At 56.6% G+C, this 13,394-nt stretch overlaps 4 protein-coding genes across 4 annotated transcripts; 1 reads left to right on the plus strand and 3 right to left on the minus strand.

The window, feature by feature from the left end:
• Nucleotides 1-821: 821 nt before the first annotated feature.
• On the minus strand, nt 822-3,318 carry L226DRAFT_331294 (uncharacterized protein). Its single transcript, XM_067673997.1, has 7 exons — nt 2,834-3,318; nt 2,669-2,741; nt 2,420-2,563; nt 2,264-2,360; nt 2,168-2,201; nt 1,739-2,113; nt 822-1,675 (listed from the first exon to the last, which is right to left on the minus strand). Exons 1-7 carry the CDS (start codon nt 3,095-3,097, stop codon nt 914-916), a joined length of 1,749 nt encoding a protein of 582 aa, XP_067538332.1. The 5' UTR covers nt 3,098-3,318; the 3' UTR covers nt 822-913.
• On the plus strand, nt 3,200-7,729 carry L226DRAFT_504197 (uncharacterized protein). The gene is made up of 11 exons (XM_067677972.1): nt 3,200-3,318; nt 3,375-4,077; nt 4,259-4,876; nt 4,929-5,194; nt 5,249-5,890; nt 5,955-6,271; nt 6,371-6,610; nt 6,666-6,804; nt 6,859-7,047; nt 7,107-7,247; nt 7,303-7,729. Exons 1-11 carry the CDS (start codon nt 3,316-3,318, stop codon nt 7,444-7,446), a joined length of 3,402 nt encoding a protein of 1,133 aa, XP_067538333.1. The 5' UTR covers nt 3,200-3,315; the 3' UTR covers nt 7,447-7,729.
• L226DRAFT_610984 (uncharacterized protein) lies at nt 7,511-8,143 on the minus strand. Its single transcript, XM_067686222.1, has 2 exons — nt 8,024-8,143; nt 7,511-7,964 (listed from the first exon to the last, which is right to left on the minus strand). Exons 1-2 carry the CDS (start codon nt 8,084-8,086, stop codon nt 7,707-7,709), a joined length of 321 nt encoding a protein of 106 aa, XP_067538334.1. The 5' UTR covers nt 8,087-8,143; the 3' UTR covers nt 7,511-7,706.
• Nucleotides 8,144-8,185: 42 nt separating this feature from the next.
• L226DRAFT_482495 (ras GEF) lies at nt 8,186-13,385 on the minus strand. Its single transcript, XM_067676971.1, has 10 exons — nt 12,803-13,385; nt 11,257-12,685; nt 10,393-11,196; nt 10,104-10,334; nt 9,882-10,047; nt 9,670-9,823; nt 9,355-9,609; nt 9,211-9,300; nt 8,940-9,156; nt 8,186-8,881 (listed from the first exon to the last, which is right to left on the minus strand). Exons 1-10 carry the CDS (start codon nt 13,304-13,306, stop codon nt 8,574-8,576), a joined length of 4,158 nt encoding a protein of 1,385 aa, XP_067538335.1. The 5' UTR covers nt 13,307-13,385; the 3' UTR covers nt 8,186-8,573.
• Between the last annotated feature and the right edge of the window lie 9 nt (nt 13,386-13,394).

Here is a 13,394-nt window from a genome sequence, read left to right on the forward strand (position 1 = left end):
GCACGCCGATATTTCAGCGACTGTGAGAGGCTTTCGTTTGATTGACTGCAGAACAACTCCCGCTACGCCGGGTTAACTACTTTCAACTTCCATGCGTCAGACATACATGACCTCCGGGCCCGTTATCGTGTCCGGGACCCAGCAGTGGGGTTGGCAATCCTCCTGATCGCCTTGCGGGTCCAGTCTTACGGTCAAGCAGAAGAAAGAAGCATCGCGTAAACGCAGGGTCCTATTCTCTTCCTACACAGTCGCATATGCCTGCACTCTCACTCGAAGCAGAGCATGTCTCCCTCATTGCCACCCTCATCGAAGTACAACTCCTCAACTTCCCACTGCAAATCCATGCCCGCAGGCTCCGCCAGAAACCTAGCGCCAGCACCTACTCCCGCGCACGCCTCCTCCCCAGGCCTAGCCCTTATCGCCGTCGCGTGCCCCGCATCTCCCGCAACGAGGCTGCCCTCGTTCTCCCCATCGTACTGCCCGACCTGTCCATCGCCATCGCCATCGATGACCGGCACCCGCGCGCTCGGGTTCTCGTCGGCGGAGCTGACCGGGTACGCGAGCGTTCGGAGACGGGCGGCCGCCTCGTCCTCCTGGTCGTCGTGGAACTTCCCGAAGACAGCCGTAACGCAAGCTAAAGCCGATTCTTGGGCAGGAGGCAGTCTAGACCGAGGCGACGAAGATAGGTTACAACCGGAGAGACTGCATCCGTCGAGTGATTCAGCCTGAGACATGTCGAACTCAGAGTCAATCTCAAACTCGAGCACCTCGGAACCCTCGGCGACCGCGTCCAAGAGTAGTGGCGATAGCACAGGGGTCGCCGTGAAGAATGCCCTCGAACTATCCATGCCCTCGTCCAAGTCGCACGCGAGATCGTCGTCGAGAGCAATTGGGAAGTATGATGTCGTTACCTCTAGAGCTTCGTCGACAGAGGGGCTGAGAGCCTGAGAGCGCAGGTCATGAGATTCGAGCCAAGGCGCCGGCGAGGTCGTACCCGTAGGCAGGTCCAGAGTAGGAGAGGGTTGGAAAAAACTTTGACCCTGGCGATGACTAGAGGTCTGCAAGGAATGCGATGAGCTGAACGTTTGCGAGAGTGCATCGGATGGCGGGCCGGGAGAACCGTCGAGTTGATCCGGGGTAAGAGCGGTAAGAGCGAGATCGTTGACAAAACTGCCGTCTTCTTCCTCGTCAGAGTACATGTCGACCATGAACCGCGGGTTGGGATCGGAGAGCGCGGTGTCGGGAGTAGATGACTGTGAAGACCAGAGTGCATAAGCCTCCGTGTCCGAGAAGGGGTCCTAGAGTATACATCGATGATCAGTAAGCCGGAGGATGGAGGTAAAATACAAACGTCGAGCGTAGACTGCGAGCTGCCCCATAAGTCGTCGACGTCCTCCAGCGGCGGACTTATAGCATGGAACGACTCCGCTTCGTCGGAGACCCACAGATCGACGTCGTCCAGATCAGAACTGCCGTCGAAGAGAACATCCCGGTCTTGGCTCCCGTCCACTGTTTCCGTGTCCTCATCGAAACGGAGCTCGACCCGGTCCCGGGCAACCTGGCCGTGGTCGTCCCACTGGGGGTCAAAAGTCATGGGAGAGGTGGGACGACAATCCGATAGTTGGAAGTCGTCGTCATGACCCTTCCCTTGCCCAAGGCCGGCGGCCGCCGTGCCCTACATGAGTGTCAAGGATATCAGAGCCAGTCTGAATTCGCGTCGCCACAAGGGTGAACGGACCTTGTACCTCGTAGGTTTTACTCCGCACCTCAATAGCCGTTCCATTGCCTGGCACAACACGTCACAATGGTCTGACGAAGCATACAAACCTTCGTCTCCGGCCAGGTCGTCCAGTTCATCCTTGTCTTCCCCTGCCACAACATCGGAGAGAAGTGTACGAAGTGAATCCGCGGATGCGCGAGACGTATGGACGGCGTTCTTATGTATTGTCTGAGTGTCAAAGAAGGTCAGTGCGGGGACGGTTGTGACAACGCCTAGCAGAACTTTGATCAACCGGTGACATCTCTTGCGAAATAGCGTGTGCGGAGAACGGGCAACTATGTCCGTAATCGTACGGACTACCTTCCTTGACACCGCGACTTCTGCGTCGAACCGCTGTCCGCAACAGTGTAAGGTGTGTGATGGAGGAAGAGGCGCATATATGCGTACTTCGCGCCAAGGACCGAATATGAGTGGATATTTTCTATTTGTCATAGCAATGGTCAACGGGTTGGAAGGTAGCTGCGAACGCAAGTGGACACGCACTTAACCAAATGGAGCACAGCGAACTTGTCGACGATGCGATCGAGCGCAGCAACCAGTGGTAGGAACCCATGGGGAGAAAAGGGGTCCGCAGCTGCGTCTGCAACACGGAATGCTGAGCAAGCAGGGAAAGGGAGTCCTCGGGCAGAAGAGAATCACCTTGGTCGCCGAGGGAGCCTGACTGCGGAAGTGCATATGCATGTGGTGTCGGTGGCTTCTTACATGCGTAGACGAGCTCGATAGCGGATAGCCTCACGAAGGGAGAGCACCGCTCTAGGACTGGACGCGTCGGGCTCAACGTTACTGACGGGAATAACGAGGATTCGGATGAGTGAGGCCGTCAAATCGCCGAGTCCAGTGCGCGGTGGGCTGTGCGCACCGACTGAGAAATGCCCAGAAGACACGCACTTTTGACTTTGCCGTCGTCGTCATCATCCACGAAGATTCTGGACGCGATCCTGACGCCGAGCTGTTCGCCGTTCTGCGCAGACAATGCAGCGGTGCATGGGGCAAGTGCGGAGAAAGGAAGGGTCAGTGCAGGGAAGGGGCGAAGGGGCGGTGGGACAGACAAACCACATGGAAGTAGTTCTGCAAATGCTGAGCAATTGCGGAGCTTTGTATCGCGCGACTGTCCACCCGGGCGCGGTCCATTGTACCAGATATTGTGATGACCAAGTCGGAGTGCAGGACGACGTCAATGCCGTCGGGGACGCGTCCTTTGAGCGCATACACGGTGTCCGACGGCGAGCCCGCAACGAGGATAAACCGCGCATTGAGCGCGACGCGTACGCTGTCCGCGCTGTCTTCAGTGACAACGGCGGTGGCAAAGGAGGGCATGGTGGTCGACGTGAAAGGGAGAAGGCGATTAGAAGCTGGGACTTACCGGAAACGTTACAAGTAGTTCAAGTTGTTAGAAGCCGATAAGCATCTTATCTCTCACCGCCTCCGCGGACCCACACCAGTGCACTCTCCGTTTTGTCCCTTTCCTTCTTCTCATCTTCCTGCCCATTGCCAACGTCTGCGACATCGCCCCGCACTTGCGGGCTCCCGACACAATGGTGAGCAAGACTCCAACAGCGTCGACGACGGCCCTAGGACACTCATCTCGCTGCAGGCGCACGAGCTGGACCAGAAGATCCAGGATGTTTACAAGCGCATCGAGACGGAGCGCAAGTTCCTCGAAGCCTCCAAGCTCATCCGCCAGGCCACCAGCAACCCGGAGGTCCTGCGCAAGAATGATGCTAAAATTCGCGAGGCGGAGCGTTCCCTCTCCTATTTCGAAGACACCCTCCGCGAGCTGCATTCCCGCAAGATGGCCCAGCAACGCGGTGACGATCATGCCCGATCCAGCAGCGCCGGATCCTCGCAGGGCGGCCTCCCCCAGTCCCCCCGCATGGGTCGCATGCCAGACGGCCGCTATCCTGGTACGTCCTCCGCCTCCGAGTACGCTGCGAGAGGTGGGCGCTCGCCCGAGATGGGCCCCCAGGGCGGCCTGCCTGCAGACGACAACTCTGGCATGCCCAAACCCAAGACGTATACCAATCTCGACCTGATCAAGGCCGACACACCACACACGACTGCGAAGATCTCCCGCATGCTCCATCAGCTCGAGTACAAGCTCCAGGTCGAGATGCAGTACAAGCGAGGCATAGACAAGATGGCCAAGCTCTACCAGGCCGACGGAGACAAGAAGTCGAGGCAGGATGCGGAAAGCAAGCGGGTGGAGAGTGATCGTAAGATCCAGCTTCTTCAGTCCGCCCTCAAGCGTTACAAGACTCTCCACATTCTGGACGACGTCGAGGATGACGAGGATGGGGGTAAGTCTTCTTCCTGTTCTCTTGAGGCATGTGAAATGGCCGTCGTGAAAGGGCACATCAATCATTCGCAAACGTCGTTGGGAGAACACCTACCTACGATGTGCTACATCGCAATGACTGGGCTCGCCGTGGAATGCCATCGTGGAGAATGATGTTCACTTAATATTGTTCACTTCGGCAGGTCCGGGCCCTATCGGTCCCGGTGTTGACGGCGAGCGCAAGGACAATATTCGTTCAAAACCGCTATCCGGAAAGCTCCAGATTACCCTCAAGGGCGCACGGGAACTCGATCATGCTCCCATCATATCCACTTTCCGTTCCCGGTCATCATCTAAGCAAGTCGAAACTTACGTTTCCTTCCGAGTCGAGGGTTCCCAGCACGCTCGGTCGCATCCCTCGAAGACGGACCGATGGATGGAGAACTTTGAAATAACCATTGATAAGGCGAACGAAGTGGAGATTGCGGTGTACGACAAGCAGGCAAACGAACAGCACCCTCAGCTCATCGGCCTGCTATGGTTGAAAATCAACGACCTCGTGGAGGCGCAGCGGCGGCAGAAGGTCATGATGGAGAGTGGTCAGGGCGGCTGGGTCACTGCGGGTGCGATGAATGGTGATGCAGCAGCGTTCGCTGGGCAGCCTGCTAGCATGGGGGATATGAACGCACCTATACCGTTTGGTGACGCTCGGATTGTTCCTCCGGGTGGTCCATTGCCGGGAGCTCCTCCTCAGTCGGAAGGCATCGACGCCTGGTTCGCGGTCGAGCCTGCCGGAGCTCTAGCCCTGCGGCTGAACTTCAGTGAGTTGGCGCATGCATGGCATATTATATTGCGTGCTCAATGTCACATCAGTCAAGGAGAACGTCCGCAAGCGGCCGCTCGACACTCCAGGAGGACTAGGTCGTCAAGGTGCCGTCCGCAAGAGGAAGGACGAAGTGCACGAGATGAACGGCCACAAGTTCGTCCAACGGCAGTTCTACCAGATCATCCTTTGCGCCTACTGCAACGAGTTTTTGCTCAACGCCGCCGGATACCAATGCGAAGACTGCCGATACACCTGTCATAAGAAATGTTACGAGAAGGTCGTCACGAAGTGTATATCGAAGTCAAATACGGGCGTAGGTGGCATATCTTGTTTGACCGCTGATAAATGGCTGAACGCGAGTATATAGGAGGATGACGCAGAGAAGATCAACCACCGCATTCCCCACCGGTTCGAACCCATCAACAACATCGGCGCGAACTGGTGCTGCCACTGCGGCTACATGCTGCCCTTGGGTAGGAAGAACGCTCGACGGTGCACCGAGTGCGACATCACCTGCCACGCCAACTGCGCGCATCTTGTCCCCGACTTCTGTGGTATGTCCATGGAGACGGCGAACGCTCTCCTCAGGGAGGCGCGTGAGGTCTCACGCCGCAAGGAAGAACAGAAGCGAAGGCAAACCCAGCAAGCGGGCGGTCCACGCGTCTCGCCGCAGCAGCCGTACCCCCCTCCTCACCCGATGGGTATGGCCGAGCAGCACTTGCCTGTGGACCAGATGGAGCGCATGCAGATTGGTGAGGCTCCGCAACAGCCTCCTATGCCGGACTACGGGTATAGGGGAGCGAGTCCTGGCCCTCAGTCGCCGCCCGAACAGCACCTGCCTCCTCAGGCGCTCCCGCCCGCTGGCTATCCGCAACAGCCACCTGCTGGTGCTGGTCGACCAGGACGTCCGCCGATGGCTCCCCCCTTCCCCACGGAGCCCCAGCAGGGCTATCCTGGACGTCCGGCTCCTGGCTACGAGATGCCGCCACAAGGACCCGAAGCATACCAGGTTTGTCGTCTCTATGTATTGCGTCGAGAAAGCGCACAATGATAGCTAACCCTTCACCGTATAGAACGTCCCGCCACCGCCACAAGTGCCGCAGAAGCAGCCCTCCCTCCCGATGGGCCCGGCCCAGGGCATGCCACCGCGCATGACGCCACAACAGTCTTTGCCTCCTATGCAACAGCAGGCCATGATGCAGCAGCAGCAGCAACAGCGGCAGGCGGCACGGAAGCGCAAGGTCGGCCTCGACGACTTCAACTTCCTTGCCGTGCTCGGGAAGGGTAATTTCGGTAAGGTTATGTTGGCGGAGGAGAAGAAGACAAACAGTTTGTATGCCATCAAGGTACTCAAGAAGGAGTTCATCATCGACAACGACGAGGTCGAGAGGTGCGTGTTTGTCTCGATCCCTTCAACCGCAGAGACCCCCGCATTGTTTTATCCTTTCGCCGGCGCCTCGAACCACCGCTAACATGGTCCTCTATGCAGTACACGGTCGGAGAAACGGGTCTTCCTCGCTGCTGCGCGTGAACGACACCCTTTCTTGCTCGGGCTGCATTCATGTTTCCAGACTGAGACGCGTGTCTACTTTGTCATGGAGTACGTGAGCGGTGGTGATCTTATGCTGCATATCCAGCGCAAGCAGTTCTCGCTCCGGCAAGCGAAGTTCTACGCGTCGGAAGTGTTACTTGCACTGGAGTACTTCCACGCAAATGGCATCATCTACCGGTAGGTGCCCTGGTCTTATATGCTCGTCCCGATCGCTCAATGCGTTCTCGCACAGTGATTTGAAGCTGGACAACATCTTGTTGACGCTTGATGGGCACGTCAAGGTTGCTGACTACGGTCTTTGCAAAGAGGAAATGTGGTTCGGCTCCACGACCAGCACGTTCTGCGGCACGCCAGAGTTCATGGCCCCCGAGGTGAGTTCAATGACGGTATACTTCGCCATATTTCTTACTGGCTTATTTCGGCAGATCTTGCTAGAGCAGCGCTATGGTCGCGCAGTCGACTGGTGGGCGTTCGGGGTCCTCATGTATGAGATGTTGCTCGGCCAGTCGCCGTTCCGCGGTGATGACGAGGACGAAATTTTCGACGCTATCTTGGAAGATGAACCGCTCTACCCGATCACCATGCCTCGTGACGCCGTCTCAATCCTGCAAAAGGTGCGTTCCGTCTGTTTGTTCGGGCTCTCCAGGCAGAAGCTGAGCTGTTTCTGTCGCAGTTGTTGACACGTGACCCCACACGTCGCCTTGGTTCCGGGAAGGGCGACGCGGAGGAGATCAAGCGGCATCCGTTCTTCAAGGATGTCAGCTTCGACGACGTATTGAACAAGCGCATTCCTCCACCATATTTCCCCACGATCGTACGTGAATTTGCTTCTATATTGACGCGCCACTCACACAACCTCGCTGCTGCAGAACGGAACTGCGGATACCAGCAACTTCGACGAAGAGTTCACCAAGGAGCAGCCTACTCTGACGCCAGTGCATACCCAGCTTTCTTCGCGCGATCAGGCCGAGTTCAACGGATTCTCTTGGGTGGCGAGCTGGGCCGACATCTGAGGGGACACGACATCCTCTGTTCACGATACTTATTACGTTCTTCCTGCTCCGTCGCATTGTGTGTGCACTCCGTCATTGTCTGTCCTGCTGTACTTGGATACCTGTTGTGTTGATGACGCCCCCAAACGCCAACTCCGAAGTCCATTGTCATGTATCCTCACGTCTCCTGCCATCACGCTGTATATACGTACGACCAGGTATCCCTCATATACCTCCTTGCCCCCGAATTTGTGTCTCGTACTATATCATACAACTCCGAATCATGAATCTTGTTGCTCCTCATGTCCTGCCGTGACCCCGCTAGACTTCGATCCTGTCAAGACATGTCCACCGGTCCCCGGGAGGCCGTGTGGCTGGTCGGCCTCACCAGAGTTCTCGTCTTCGTCCCGGTGGCCCCGCATAAGCTCGTGAAAGCTCTGCCACAGAGAAGCAATGGTCTCATATTCTCGTGTCATCCCGAGCACCTCCTCGAGTTTGCGGTTGAGCCCATTGCTCGACGAGAGAAGTTCTTCGAAGCCCTGGGCATCGAACAGGTCGTCAGCTGGATCGCTGCGAAGTCCGGATACTCGATACTCACACTAGTGATTTCGGCTGTGAGCCTATCGCGTTCCTTCTCAAAGAACGATGTGTCTTCTTCCATATTGGAGGATTATGCAGACGCTTTGTCTGGGTAGACGCGACGACGACGCCTCAAAGTGGTGGTTTGAAATGAACCGCGGTTGCAACACGATCGCATCTTGCGCTTGTTCGATATATTCCCACGATCCATGTCTGAAGCTAAAGATCTAAAGCCGAAACAAAACTAAGATAGCGAAGCACGGTAAACAAGATATGACAATATACATAGGCACGCCCCGTCAGGTAGCACAATCCGCATCTCACACCTGAGACTCTTGCATTATCCAGCATGATCCTAGTCCGGGAGTAGTGGTAGCTACTATTACAGCATGTAGTCGGGATAAGTCAGATGCGAACGGCAAAACACAAATACACAAAGCATGGTGCGGATATGAACACTGAATACGCGAAGAGGGGTTGCATGGTAGATATGAGTATGAAGATGAGGACGGGGGGTGTCACAGGGAGAGGGTGAATGGGAGCCCAGCGCGCATACTGGTACCTCTCGTCTACAAAAATCCGCTTTCCTGCAGCAGTCTAGCCATCTTCTCGTCCTCCCGCTCACGGGGTTCGCGCTCAAGACTGAGGTTCCAGAACTGATCGCCGTAGTCGACGCCGTCCTGGTAGGACTGGAAGGACTCCTCCAGGTAGGTGAGCACGGACGCAACCGTCTGGAAGTTGTATGGCTTCGCCTGCCAACGTTTAATGTCCTGGATGACCTCGGCCGCCTTTTGTCGCTTGCGGAAGTTGATCATACTGCCTGCTAACTTGTCTTCCGCGCCGTCGTTGATGAAAGTCAGTGTGGTAAGGTAGACACCTGATGTCGATGTGTTAGAGCCCAGCGACGCCGCGTAAGGTATTGATGAAGCACCCACCGATGAAAGGTACACAAGGGGGTTGGATCCTCGCCAGAAGAGATCGGTAATTATTGAAGTTCTTGTTGGTATCAATGGTCGACTCGCAGACCTTCAGCTGTGACATGAACTTGGCGTTGACTTGCTCCCATGTCCGCTTGAGTCGACGAATAGGTGGGGTATTGAGACCGGAAATCACTGCGGTCATTGTCGAGAAGTTTTGCAGGATGCGGCATCGCTGCGATCACTGTCAGCGATTCGAAGAACGGTAAGAAGACGACGGAGTACATACGTCAGCGACATTGATGAAATGCTTCACTATCCGTGCTCGTTTTTGCGAATCTTCCCTCGCCAAAACGGACTCGGCCACCCAATTGGCAATCTGTAACAATTTCTGGTCACGATCGCGTATTGCCACACTCAAAAGTGTGCTCACCCTGTTGCTCAGTTGGATGATAGTAGTGATATTATCCGCGGTTTTGCCAGGCTTGGATTCTCGTGACCGCTGCAGGCATTCCATTGGCCGGATTTTCTTGTAGAGCGCGGCCTCCATGAGCGTCAGCTGCCTTGCAAGCTCGAGCGGATCGATATCGAGTAGCTTGAGCTTCTTCGTGGTCTTGGGTAGGATAGGCGCTGGAGGAGCGAGGGGCACGGTGTTCGTGGTCTTGATCGGGGCATCGCCGCCTCGTTGCTAATAAGGCGAATAACGTCACTCCTGTGTATGACGAGATGAGTCGATGATGATACTTACAGCACGTTCAATGAGGATGAGAAGCTGCTTGGCGGCCGCGAAGGTGACCACTTCCTCGTCAGAAGCGAACTCTTTCATGCGGCCGAGGATGTACATGTCTTCCTTTTCCAGGATGTCGTCATCTGTAACCATGGTCCTGAAAGTGTTGAGGACCCTGCATGATAAGACAATCAGCACACATTGTTGCGACAAAATGAAGGGCAGTCACATACCGCATACGGATGACCTGCTGCTTCAGACGAGTCCATTCCTCAAGCTCGCTCGGCTTCAAGTTCGGGGGAGGCGAGATCCAGAAGCGCTTCGTCAGGAGCTCAAAGAGTTGATCTACGGTCATGAATGACTTGAACGTCATCAAGAAGTTCTTGATAAAGGTCGGGTCTGCACAAGACGAGTCAGCTGCGGATACCGATGAGACTGGGGAAACAGATACGTACCACCAAGCTCATGCGCCGTCAGCCGCTCGACAAGGGCCGAAGGAGTACCCGCACGTACACCACCATCGGGATCGATAAGGATCTCGGACTGGTCGTAGTTCGGACGGAGGTACCACGGCTTCTGCTCGGCGTTTAGCTTGCTGATGTAGTGTTGAGGGGTCTCAGGACCGAGGATCTTCATGAGCTTGTTGCCCTTTCCGGCACGTGGCGGCGACTTGCTCGTAATACCAGCTAGAAGCATATGCAATTAGTTTCGCACTAGTCCACTCATGAAGCAGGAGTAACGCACGATCCTCCTCATCCCCATACGGTGCGATCTCGTCCTCAAGCGGGTCATCGCCCAGATCAGGAGATGGCGGAGCAATGAGCGTGTTCTCCATCGAATCGCTCTGGGTCCATGTTGGAGTATCCGGCTCGGTGACGCTATCCGACCGTGACCTGTCGGACATATCCAGCGACGATTGCGACGGCTGCTGGTTGACATTGTTGTACATCGATGTGGACGCCTGGGAGCTCACAGAGTCGCTCGACGGAGCAATACGCATAGGTGGCTGGGCAAACGCTTGCTCCATGTCAACAAACTCGTCATCCCCGCCCGCCATGTCCGCTATACGCGACGTGAGCGCTGCAATCGAGCTGTCCGCCATATTGATGCGTGACATCCTCCACTCGATGGAATTGCGGTAGTCGCCCTGGCTGATAGCAGCCTGGTCATGGCCGAGTGCGAGCAGATTCTCGAGGGTCTGCGCGACTGATACACAGTTCGCCCTGATGACAGGCGCGGTGGACTCCACCGAACCGAGGTAAGCGGTCCGATCCCTCAGACCCAACAGCTCGATGCGCCCCAACGCCTGGACGGCGATGAAGATGGTCGCACCATCGTCGTACAGGGCTTGAGTGGCTACTTCAAGCGTGCGAACGAGCAACCGCGCCTTATCGACCAACTGCATGTACTGGGCAGATGTTGATGGTAACCCCGACTCAGGACGGATGCCATCGACGTCCACATGACGGGCGACGTTGATCCCGCAGAGTGAACGGAGCATCCAGGAGAGATACGCAGAAGCACTTTGACCCTCCATTGACACTCGTTCTGTAGATCATCGGTCGGCGTGGTGAGTTACGTAAACAGCCTAATGGACACAGCACTTACCTGGGTGGCTGTCCAGATACCTCAGCGAGATGACCAGAGATCCCAAACGAGCCTCCAGCGCCTTGAGGCTGCCCTTGAACTCGATCACAACGTCGTCGTTGAGTATCCGCTGAGGAGGTTCGGTACCGTCCTCTGGAGCGACGTAACCAAAACCTCGCCAATCTCCGCCCACACCACCCCCCGGCAGACCCAGCCCGACGTTAGCAGTAGAGAATACGCCGTAAAGACGTTTCCCAGCCCCGGACCGTGATAGCGTGTTTGACAAAGCATGCTGTTCCTGGAAGAACTGCACCTCGCCCACGAACGCCACTACTGCGCGTTCAAGCTCCGCGACGTCGGATTCCATCCTGTTGGGCTTGTCAGACGCAGACAGACCTGGGTCGTACTGCATCGCGAGCGCAGACAAGACCAGCTTTGACAGGGTACCAGCGACCTTGCGATGTGCGGCTTTCAAGTGGGATTGCAAAGTCTGACCTGCATTTGCAAGTCTGGGATCGCGGGGGTCGCGGGGATAGAGGTGGCTGGGGACATGGCCGCTCGGAGTGGCAGTGACATAGAGGAGGTTGCGTACCGCCGCCACAACCTTCAAAACTAACTGGTCCACCTCCTTGTACTGCTCCGGTCGACGAGAGTTCGATGATGCCCTGAGATACCGTAGGACAGTAGAAATGGCTTCCCGCACTTGGTTCGAGAGCTCGACGGCGGTTTCTGGAGAGGGGGGAGTTAGAGTCTCTTGCAGTGCCTTGGCAGATTCCTCAGCGGCGGTGAGCTCTAGGGCCGCAGAGCCAGCTTGATTGGAGCGTGACGAGGAGGCGCTTGAAGAGACGTTCGAACGCCCCACCCCGTTCCCGACCGGCTGTGCACCTGTCGTAGACTCCGACCTGTCTCGTCTGGAAGGGTACACTTCAGAATCATCGGAGTGGATGCTCAGACGGTCAACACTACTATCACTGCGCTCTCGTGTCCGTGAGACGGAAGATTCTGACCGCAGCCGGCTAATGGGGTCCGCGATCTCGCGGGCGAGACCATTCGAACTGCCATTCCGTGGTATGGGCGACGACGAAGATGCAGCGGGAGAACTCTTGGCAATGGGATCGCGGGGGATGCCATCATCGGTGTAAGAGGGAGGAGCGCCCGGTTCAGGCACGGTCCAGGAGACCTGTCCGTCGACCCTGTTCACATAGTAGTACGACATGCCGTCGTCGGCGAGTCGCCTAACCCATGGCTCTGGAGTGCGTGTCCTCTTGGGTATCCCGAACCCAGCCCCGTCTTGAATACCGCCATTGCCTGATGCGAGACCGAAGGCGGCACTCGGACCCGCACGAGATGTTTGCGGAGAAAGTGCAGCGACTTCCGCCTCCTCATCTCCTTCGGCTTCGGTGGGGAGGTCCCGGGATTGCTGTCCGGTCTGGGTATTGACGTAGAATATCTGGCAAGCAAGTAAGTCAACGAGACGTACTTGTTGACGCGACGGACACACGTCCGACTCCGGTCCTCCGCCGGAATCGTGCAGCTTGTCGTATTATGAAGAGAGAAATACACGTACTCGACCATCCTGCGCAACCTGAGGTACCCAAAAGTCATGCGTCTGCGTCCCTCCGCCACGTCCTGGGGCACCATTCGAATATCCAGCATCTCTCTGCGCAGGTTGACCGTAGTCCCCATCTCCGTTCAGCCAGTCGCCGTCCTGGTCGGACTGAGAGAGAGCCTGAGACATCGTCTGCGCCATATCGACCATAGAATCGTCCGGGAGCGAAGCCTGGGAGCCTGGGTACTCCGAACCGTTCAGAGCAGCCTCCGCCTCCTGGTCGGAGATCATGGTCACGTAGTTAGACGGGAACCATCCGCGCTCGTCGTTAAGCAGTCCATCCCACCAGCCAGACTCAAGTTGTGTAAGGACTTCGATCACGTCGCCCTTGCGAAAGGAGAGGGAAGAGGAGTCGTTCGTCTGATAGTCGTAAAGCGCACGGCAGAAGAAGGTCGAGATGTACTGCTCGTCGCCGGGAGCCTGTGACTGGTCGTAGCTCATAGAGGCTTGAGAGTCGTACATGGGGTGCCCATGCGATGTCGAGCCTGTCGAAGACGGCGAAGGGGGAGGGGGGATGTTCGGTCGGGATGGTAGTCAGGAATGAGGCGGA

Source organism: Lentinus tigrinus (assembly GCF_003813185.1).
Source record: "Lentinus tigrinus ALCF2SS1-7 unplaced genomic scaffold L226scaffold_6, whole genome shotgun sequence".
NCBI lineage: Eukaryota > Fungi > Basidiomycota > Agaricomycetes > Polyporales > Polyporaceae > Lentinus > Lentinus tigrinus.